This window comes from Panulirus ornatus, chromosome 17, assembly GCF_036320965.1.
Source record: "Panulirus ornatus isolate Po-2019 chromosome 17, ASM3632096v1, whole genome shotgun sequence".
In the NCBI taxonomy this organism is placed as follows: Eukaryota; Metazoa; Arthropoda; class Malacostraca; order Decapoda; family Palinuridae; genus Panulirus; species Panulirus ornatus.
In genome coordinates, this window is record NC_092240.1 from 17,969,015 (window position 1) to 17,979,461 (window position 10,447).

At 39.6% G+C, this 10,447-nt stretch overlaps 1 protein-coding gene across 7 annotated transcripts in view; it reads left to right on the plus strand.

Annotated features, from left to right (window-relative positions):
* The window catches only part of LOC139754593 (inositol hexakisphosphate and diphosphoinositol-pentakisphosphate kinase-like), a 268,273-nt gene extending 258,390 nt beyond the window's left edge, over positions 1 to 9,883 (plus strand). For 2 of the 7 annotated variants that reach the window (XM_071672003.1, XM_071672004.1), the window contains one exon: positions 8,073 to 9,878. In XM_071672003.1, coding sequence (XP_071528104.1) covers positions 8,073 to 8,265 — 193 coding nt within the window. In that variant the 3' untranslated portion in view covers positions 8,266 to 9,878. Of the gene's footprint in view, positions 1 to 446; positions 3,009 to 8,072 lie in introns of those variants that run through there. The other 5 variants (XM_071672005.1, XM_071672006.1, XM_071672001.1 and 2 more) reach the window with 4 other exon arrangements.
* The last annotated feature ends 564 nt before the right edge of the window (positions 9,884 to 10,447 follow it).

Here is a 10,447-nt window from a genome sequence, read left to right on the forward strand (position 1 = left end):
AGGTGTGCAAGGTAAAGAGCAAATAAGAGTGATGTGATTTACAGGGAGTGATGTGTTGTCATTAGGCTTAACCAGAGCGTGTGAAATGGTCAGGGGAAACCACAAAAAGGTCTGTGGGGGCTTGATTGTGAATAGGTGGTTCTGGTTTTGGTGCATTTTACATGATAACTAGAGGGTAGATGTGAGTGAATAAAGCTACTTCTTCTGTTCCTGGTGCTACTTCGCTGATGCAGGAAATGGCAAACGTGAAGTACAAAAAATGAAAACACAAAACATTCAAGGTTTTCAGTTTTATGGTTGTGCCAAAAAAAAAAAAAAAAAGCCTTGAGTAGAAGAGTAACTTGAGTGTTATTCACTCATTCATTTTACAGTCTTGCATCTAGATGAATATATAAAAAGAACACTGCAGTGTTCCTTCCAATGCTAATTGTAATTTATATTTTCAGAACTGAGGTGATGGTAAAAGGTGGGGAAGCACACGGCTTTTAATAATGAATGGATCAAGAACACCAAGACTTCTGGGCTGCAAAACATGAAACTGATAATCACAAAGCTAGGTGTGTCCAGTGTGGGAAGAATATTGAACCAGTAAAGATCGGCAAAAAGGCCTTGAGATATTATGTATGTGGAAATATACTCAAGATAAAAAAAAAAAAAAAAAATTGGTTGAGAAGTCGAAGTTCATCCATTTAGCATCCTGTGGCATGGTACTTGTGAAGATACACTACTTAAACTGTGTAGTGTTGTTTCAGCTGTATCCTCAACAATTGCAATTAATCACACTCATGAAGAGGATGAAGTCACTGCTTCTGCTTCAGGGGAAGAATCCTTAGCAGACTAGTCAGTTGAACTTCTGCCATCTCAGGCAAGAGCACTCAAGCATTTATTTGGGCCAACAGAGGTGTGGAATCATTTGTCTACCATTACTTTAAATGATGCTGCTCTGGGATCAGGTTGTTTGGTTAATTAGAATAGATGTGGATCAGTACTCTTGCTCATTTAGCAACAACACCAGCAGACTCTTTCAGCAGATGTTTCCAAACATCCAAATAGCCATAAACTTTGCCAATGGAAAGCAGTGTCAGTATTTAGTGGAATATGGACTGGCTCCTCATTTCTATGAGAAAGTACTTGCTGCTGTTTCTGAGCCAGAATATTTGTTTGTGGTATCTTGTAGTGAATCTTTCAACAAGGTCATCCAGTGTCGGGATGATGAAATGAAAAAGGTGGTGACGACATTTTGTTTCAGAGTTTATAGATTATAATTTTGCTGAAGATGTGTTTGTCAAGTTTTTGAGGGGACTGACACCCCTCAATCAGCCCAAAATGGCTCAGATTTCATTGGATTGTGTCTCAACAAAAAGGAAGTTTTATCAGGAATGTCTCGTCCATGGATGAACTAGATCCAGATATCCCTATGCTGCTGGATTTCAGCTGCTGCAGCCTACATGTCTGATATAGAACATTTAAAGTAGGAGCACAAGCCACAGGGAGGAACATCAGTATCCTCCACAGACCCCCTCCCTTGTCTTTTACATTATGCTTCTGCTCAGGTAGAAGACTGTGACAAGATAAGTAGAAGAATGCAATTTCTACAAAAATTTTGTTCAACTAGATGGCTGGAGGATGCCCCAGTTACTGAAAAACCTCTTAATCAGATATGTCATGGAAATGGTAAAATTACCAAAAAGCAAAAGACCAAGGATCCAGAGCTTCATTGTAGAAGCCATTACCCAAGATTCTCTCTTAACTTGTTAGCCTCATTTCATGGTCACCTGAGCAAAAGTGTTCCTACTTCATCTTCAAATAAAATGGACATTCTATTGGCAGTGTTCATGGCAGAATATTTGTACAACATCCACTGGACTGCAGTGTCAAAGATAAAGCAAGGAGATGTCATAGACGATGCTTCCTTAGTCACTAAGCTGATTAAAGTAGATGTTGAGAAAAACAAAACTTGCTGAATCCAAGGAAAGTTGAAGAGGGATCTGCTGTGAAGGCCATCACTGACAAGTTACAAATGGACAAGGAAGTGACCCCATTGCAAATACATTTTTCACAAATTGCCAAACATTTTGGAAAGCGTCAACAACAAAAGATACTGGAAATGCATTCTCTGAAATACCCAGGAGTGAGTTACCGGTCCCCTCTTGATGCATATTTATGTCCATTCCTCTGTTGTTATGCTGTAGATTCAAAGCACATGAATGCAATGAAGCCAAGCAAAAGTAACACAAAGAGGAGTGTCAGACATATAATACTAGTCAGAGATGGACAAATTCTTGTATGATTTATGTGCTGAGAAGGAGCAGTACATTGTCTTGTATAAGGTAGTGAAATGGATTTTGATCTTATCCCATGGCCAAGATGGCATTGGGTGTGTTTTTCGGTGAGCAAAGATATCCATGCTTATAACATTAGAGAAGATACTATGAACACATTTAGAACTGTGCATAATTGGGAAAAGCAAACGAAGTATGGAGTTCCTGAGATCCATGTTAGCAAAGAGATGCATCACTATGAACACATTTAGAACTGTGCATAATTGGGAGAAGCAAACGAAGAATGGAGTTCCTGAGATCCCTGTTAGCAAGGAGATGCATCAGTCTTGCAAGCAATCTAGACATAGATATTCTATTTATTTGGATGATCAGAAAAATGCCAAAAAGGCCAGTCAGTGGCATCTATGATATTAGACTAGGCAGATAAGCTCTACAGGAATATAAAAGCAACCACAAGTGGAATCTGCATGCAGAAGCCAATGTGTTAAAAGCCAAAGGGGGGAAAAAAAAGGAAAGATGCAAAAGATGTCAAGAAAGAGATGAAAGTTGTGAAACAGAGGTTGAAGTAAGAGTAGAATCTGTAAATGTGGAATTTATATAAATATATTTTACCCATTGGGTATTGTCTGTTGTAAATAAAAATACTCAGTGCAGTTGTCTCCTTTAGTAAATTATCAAGTCTTGTCTCTTATTGTTTTAATAAAGGATTTTATATATATCTATGAATCATACTTTTGTGCCACAAATCAAATTTCAGCTGATCTATTTGATGACACGGTGATTCAGACCTTACACAACAATTACACATGAGTTCTACAGTTATTCTCCAGCGAGGTTGCAGAGGGGATATCCAGTGACCACTAAGTGTAAATGAATTGATTAGTATTTGCTACTCATTCATTGGAGATGTTTCAATATGTGGGAAGAACTTTTTTTTTTTTTTTTTTTTTTTTTTTTTTTTTTTTTTAGTCAACCATAGGCTGGGTGAAGGGTCTAAGGTAATGGATGTTTTGAGGAGTGTATGGAAAGAGACATACATGCCTGTGAGGACAAAAATGGGTATTTTGATGGTATTGTATTCCCTTTGTTGTTGTATGAATGTGAGGCATAGGCCTTTGATCAAAAAACACAGAAGAGGGTAGAAGTGTAGGAAATATAATGCTTGAGGAGAATAATATAATGTGCAGAGGGTTGATTGAGTAAGGAATGATAGGGTAAAAGAAGGATCTAATGATGAGAGTATGGTTGAGAGACTTGAAGATATAGAGAGGATGAATGTGAGGACAGGGTACGATGATGTTATGCGTGTTAGAATCAAACAAAACATCCCACTCTGACCCACATAGCATGGGTTCTGACCCAAACAATCTACCACCTCACTAAATGCTGACCTTACACAACTTATGAGGATGGGTTCAGTTACCATAATCCCTTTCACACACCATGCTGTTGGCAGTAGACATCAAGAAAGCATTTGACACCCCTTCAACACATCCTCACACAAAAATTACTTGACACCACCCTCCACAACAATAACAAGGAGTGGTTGGCCGATTTTATTGCTGGCCACCATGCCAGTCACTCAGTGACCTCACCTCTGGAACACTTAAACTGTACAATACAGTTCCCAAGGAGCAGATTCATCTCCAAAGCTCCTCAGTCTCTTTGTACTTCAGGCAAACCTGAATATGAGTGTCCTTTCATGTGTAGACAACTTCACAATCATGTCACTACTCAACACCACTGTAGCAACATCAGACATGCAGCACCCATTATGCAATTGGAACAATGGATCGTCCAGAACAGAATGTCTTATCTCCACAGAAGTCTTCAGTCAGATAGACATGAATCCAGCTTATGCCTTCTGGTCATGCCTTACACCCATGATAAAATCACTGTTTTTACCAGCTTACTTCCCACACAGTACATTCTTAAGACCTTCCACAGAGCACCTCAGTCAACCCTGTCATATGCCTTCTGCAGATCCATAAATGGCACATACAAGTCCACCAGTTTTCTAAATATTTCTTGCACATTTTTCAAAGAAAACACATGACCCACACATCTGAAACCACACTGCTCCTCCCCAATCTAGTGCTCTGTAATGCCTTCACCCTCAATCAGTACCTTCCCATAGAATTTACCAGGTATACTGAACAAACTTATACCTCTGTAGTTTGAACATTCACCTTTATCCCCTTTGCATTGATACATTGGCACTATACATGCATTCTGCCAATACTCAGGCGGTTTACCATGATCCATACATACATTGAATATCCTTACCAGCCAATCAACAAGAGTCATCCCCTTTCTTAAATATTCAACTGCAGTACCATTCACTCCTGCCACCTTGCCAGATTTCATAATCTGCAAAGCTTTCACCACCACTTATCTCTTTGCCAAACCACTCCTCCTGACTCCGTACTGCATACACCACTCCTTACCATAACACCCTACATCCGCCACTCTATCATGAAGCACATTCAACAATCCTTCAAAATACTTCATCTCATCCTCACTCCATCACTACCTGTTATCACTTTCCGTTTGGTGCCCTTCACCGATGTTCCCATTTGTTCTCTTGTTTTTCGCTTATTATTTACCTCCTTCCAAAACATCTTTTTATTCTTCATAAAGTTTGATAATACTCTCTCACCCCAACTCTCATTCACTCTCTTTTTCAACCCCTGCTTCTTCCTCTTGACCTCGTGCTGCTTTCTCTTATGCGTCTCCCAGTCAGTTGCACTCCCTCCCTGTAAGTACTGCCCAAACACCTCTTGTTTCTTTTTCACCAGCATCTTTATCCTTTCTAATCTGCCCACTTCCTGCCTTTCCCATGCTGCATGCATCTCTCGCACATGCCATCACTGCTTCACTAAATACCTCCCATTCCTCATCCACTCCCCTCACTGCATTTGCTCTTATCTTATGCCATTCTACACTCAATCTCTGCTGGTATTTCTTCGCTCAAGTCCCCTTTCCAAGCTCTTTTACTCTCACCACTCTCTTCTTCCAGACATAGTTTTTTCTCGAGAACCTCCACAAAACTTCACCCTCGCCTCCACAAGATAGTGATCAGACATCCCAGCAGGTGTCCCTCTCGGCACATTTATATCTAAAAGTCTTTATTTTACATTAGTATGTAATCTAATAGTACCTGTTGACCAATTCTCCTACTCACATGTGTATATTAGGTATTCTCAATCCCCAATATTCTTTTAACACAGCTCCACGAGCTCTTTACTGTTTCCATTCATAACACTGAATACACCAAGTGAACCAATTGTACCCTCAGCTGCCACATTACGTATATGTAAGATGTATTCATGAAGCAGATACGTGACAATCACAGATGAACTTGTAGGCCTCGAGGAAAAATCAAAGCAGGAAAATTTGCTTAAGTGCCTTTGTGTATTTCATCACATCTTCAGAAGCAAATTGTAACTAATTGCAGAGTGAGGAAAATATACAGACACCAGTATATGTAAGCTGGATCACATCTTACACGGTACTGAAGCAGGCAGTGAAGGTAGTATGGGAACCCCCTGTGGAGCCAAGGACACTAAGATAACAAACCTGACCCTACTACTCTGGTCACTATGGCTGTCAGGTCATCATCCCTCTTGCACAAGTTACAGCAAAATATATGTAAGGTGACTTTGTTTAAACTGCTGGAGGGAGAGAGGTTGTAGTGGGTGGGATTGCACTTGAATTTTTCAGGAAAGTGGCTGAGAGTATTATTGATTGGTTTATCAGGGTTTTTAGTTTATGTTTGGCTCAAATGAAGCATTAGAAGGCTAGTGAAATGTGTAGGTGGTGCTCTTATACAAAGGAAGGGGAATAAAAAGGAATATTTGAATTACAAAAGTACAGTATAAGCTTGCAAAGTATACTGTACTTGTCAGGTTATATGGAAGTGGTGATTGAAAGGGTGTTGGCAAGTAAAGAACATTAGTTGAGGAGAAACAGTATGGCTTCAGGAGTGGTAGAGGATGTTTGGACCAGTTGTTTGCTTTGAAGAATTTGTGGAACGGATATTTAGAGAAGGAGCAGGATACGTATGTGGCCTTTATGGATCTGAAGAAACATACATTAGGGTTGATAGAGATGCTCTGTTGAAGGTGTTACAAATAAGTGATGTGGAAGGACAGCTACTGCAAACAAAGAGGAGTTTTCATGAAGAGAGTAAGGAAGAGAGGAGGGCGAGTGGTTCCAGGTGAAAGTGGATCTGCGTAAAGGGTGTGAGACATCACCTTGGCTGTTAACTTGTTTATGGATGGGATAGTGAGGTGGGTGAATGTGAGGGTTCTGGAGACAGTGGTGTGGTTGCAGTCAGTTTAGGGTGAGGGGTTGTGGGACATTATTTATTTGTTGTTTGTAGATACCATGGTTCTTTAGTGGACTTGAATGAAAATTTACAGAATCGAGTGTCTGAGTTTGAGAGAGTGGTTGAAAGGGGGAAGTTGAGAGTTAGTTAAATGAAAGTATTGAGGTTTAGTAGGAGAAAAGAGACATGTCTGTTGGAGTGTGTGTGTAAATAGAGTGAACCTGGAGGGTTGTTTGACATTGGCTGGAACTGTGGGAGGTGAAGTGAATCAAAGAGTGATTGAGGGGGGCAAACATCCTGGTGTATTGAGAAGTGTGTCGAAAGAGAGGATATTGTATGGGAGAGCTAAGATGGGTATATTTGATGTTATAGTAGTCTTGTTGATGCTGAATGTAAGTGAGGCATGGGCATGGAGAAAGGTGGATATGTTGGCAATTAGAATTTTGAGGACAGTATGTGGAGTGAGGAGGGTTTATTAGGTAATAAAATGACAGGGTAAGAGACACATGTGGTGGGAAGAAAAGTATTGTTGAGAGCAGGATATGCTGAAATGGTTGGACATACAGAAAGGATGAGTGATAAAAGACTGATTATGTTGGTATATGTGTCAGAAGTGGAGGGAATTGGAGGGTGACACTGAAGACAAGGTGGAAGGATGGAACGTAAGATGCTTTTGGTGATTAGGGCTTGGATATGCAGGAGGGTGTGAGGCATTTATGGGATAGAAAGATTGAACTTACTTGGCATACATGGGGCAATGCTCTGTCAGTGGGTTCAATTTTGGTATGTGAAGTGGTCAGGGTAAACCATGGGAGGTCTGTGGGATTTGTCTGTGAATAGAGGGCTGTGATTTCATTGCATTAAACATGAGACCTAGACAGTAGATGTAGGTAAATGAGGTTACTCTTCATCTGTTCCTAGCCCTTCATTGCCTTACTGACACAAGAAACAGCAATTAATTGAAAAAAAAAAATATATTTATGAAACTGATTATACAATCCCAGGATCCTCTTTACTGGGCTCCCACAGCACCTAGGATTAGCGAAAATCAGGTGCAAGGAAATGATACATAAACCCCTTTTCTTTACCGCTTCCTGAAACTGAGAGTTTGATATGCAGTGATTTCTGTTGATTGAGAAATGATTAATTCATATGTTTTAAAATGAATATAGATGTTGGAAGTATCATTATGAAAAGTATGTACAATATTTATGAAAAATGTAATTAGACTTTAGAATGATATAATGTTTGTACTATGGTAGTATGAAGATAGAAAGTAGATATGAAATTTTCAACATGCTAACCAAGAAAGAAGCTGTAAATCATAGTTGCAGAAAGAACAATTGAGTTTTATGACAAAAGGAATTCTTTCTTAATCATGTCTTTGGAAAATGCATAGTGATTTTGTTTTATTAACATCTTGAAGTGATTCAATAACATTGTATTCTATTTTGATTCAGGTTTTTTGCACTGTTTGCCAAGTATGATGGTTACAAAGATGGACATGTAAAGTTGAAGAAACCAAAGCAGTTGCAGGAGGTATTAGATATTGCTAGAGCGCTTTTGGCAGAAATTGAACAGAAGCGGGCAGATCCTGAGACAGAAGAGAAGAAGGGCAAGTTGGAACAGCTGAAGAGTGTCCTGGAAATGTGAGTTGTGGGTTTCTTATGAGCATGACCTGGTGTAGTTTTTCCTCATTTGCACGTAGTTTTCTCATTGATTCTCTCGCTGTGTTTGATGTAGTTCCTAAAGTCCTTGTGGATTTTGTTTTTGTATGTTTAGTGTTGTAGTTTTGTTATTTAATTTTACTTCATTTGCAGCTTTTATGAATCAGCCATTAACATCATGATAGTAATGGCCTTTATTACTTTTGTGGTATTATGAAATTTTATAGTGACCTTTTGACTATATTTTTTTACTGTACATATTTTGTAGCAAATATTATGAATTTGTGATGAGTGGTTCTTAGACATAAATAATTTATCTGTACATCCTATTTTCAGTTTCATAAGCTGTATCATCATGATAGATTTTTCATCATGCATTGTATGAGTTGGGAAAACTTTTGTATGCTGCCATCGTGAAATATGTTTAATGTTTTAACCTGATATGCAGCAGTGCATTTAGTTAATGACTCCTACAAACAAGTTTACCAGACTCTTGATTACTGTAGACCAAATTTACCCAGAATTTAGAATACTGAGACCCATTTAACATTTGTATTTTTTATTGAGACACCTTTAGCCAATTTTATTATTATTATTGTTATTATTTTTATTGTTATTATTATTATTATTATTATTTTATTTTATTTTATTTTTTTTTGCTTTGTCGCTGTCTCCCGCGTTTGCGATGTAGTGCAAGGAAACAGACGAAAGAAATGGCCCAACCCACCCCCATACACATGTATATACATACGTCCACACACGCAAATATACATACCTACACAGCTTTCCATGGTTTACCCCAGATGCTTCACATGCCCTGATTCAATCCACTGACAGCACGTCAACCCCGGTATACCACATTGATCCAATTCACTCTATTCCTTGCCCTCCTTTCACCCTCCTGTATGTTCAGGCCCCGATCACACAAAATCTTTTTCACTCCATCTTCCCACCTCCAATTTGGTCTCCCACTTCTCCTCGTTCCCTCCACCTCTTGGTCAATCTTTCCTCACTCATTCTCTCCATGTGCCCAAACCATTTCAAAACACCCTCTTCTGCTCTCTCAACCACGCTCTTTTTATTTCCACACATCTCTCTTACCCTTACGTTACTTACTCGATCAAACCACCTCACACCACACATTGTCCTCAAACATCTCATTTCCAGCACATCCATCCTCCTGTGCACAACTCTATCCATAGCCCATGCCTCGCAATCATACAACATTGTTGGAACCACTATTCCTTCAAACATACCCATTTTTGCTTTCCGAGATAATGTTCTCGACTTCCACACATTCTTCAAGGCTCCCAGGATTTTCACCCCCTCCCCCACCCTATGATCCACTTCCGCTTCCATGGTTCCATCCGCTGCCAGATCCACTCCCAGATATCTAAAACACTTTACTTCCTCCAGTTTTTCTCCATTCAAACTTACCTCCCAATTGACTTGACCCTCAACCCCACTGTACCTAATAATCTTGCTCTTATTAGTATTATTATTATTATTATTATTATTATTATTATTATTATTATTATTATCATTATTATTATTATTATTATTATTTTTTTTTATTTTTTTTTTTTTTATACTTTGTCGCTGTCTCCCGCGTTTGCGAGGTAGCGCAAGGAAACAGACGAAAGAAATGGCCCATCCCCCCCCACACACATGCATATACACACGTCCACCCACGCAAATACACATACCTACACAGCTTTCCATGGTTTACCCCAGACGCTTCACATGCCTTGATTCAATCCACTGACAGCACGTCAACCCCGGTATACCACATCGCTCCAATTCACTCTATTCCTTGCCCTCCTTTCACCCTCCTGCATGTTCAGGCCCCGATCACACAAAATCTTTTTCACTCCATCTTTCCACCTCCAGTTTGGTCTCCCTCTTCTCCTTGCTCCCTCCACCTCCGACACATATATCCTCTTGGTCAATCTTTCCTCACTCATCCTCTCCATGTGCCCAAACCACTTCAAAACACCCTCTTCTGCTCTCTCAACCACGCTCTTTTTATTTCCACACATCTCTCTTACCCTTACGTTACTCACTCGATCAAACCACCTCACACCACACATTGTCCTCAAACATCTCATTTCCAGCACATCCATCCTCCTGCGCACAACTCTATCCATAGCCCACGCCTCGCAACCATA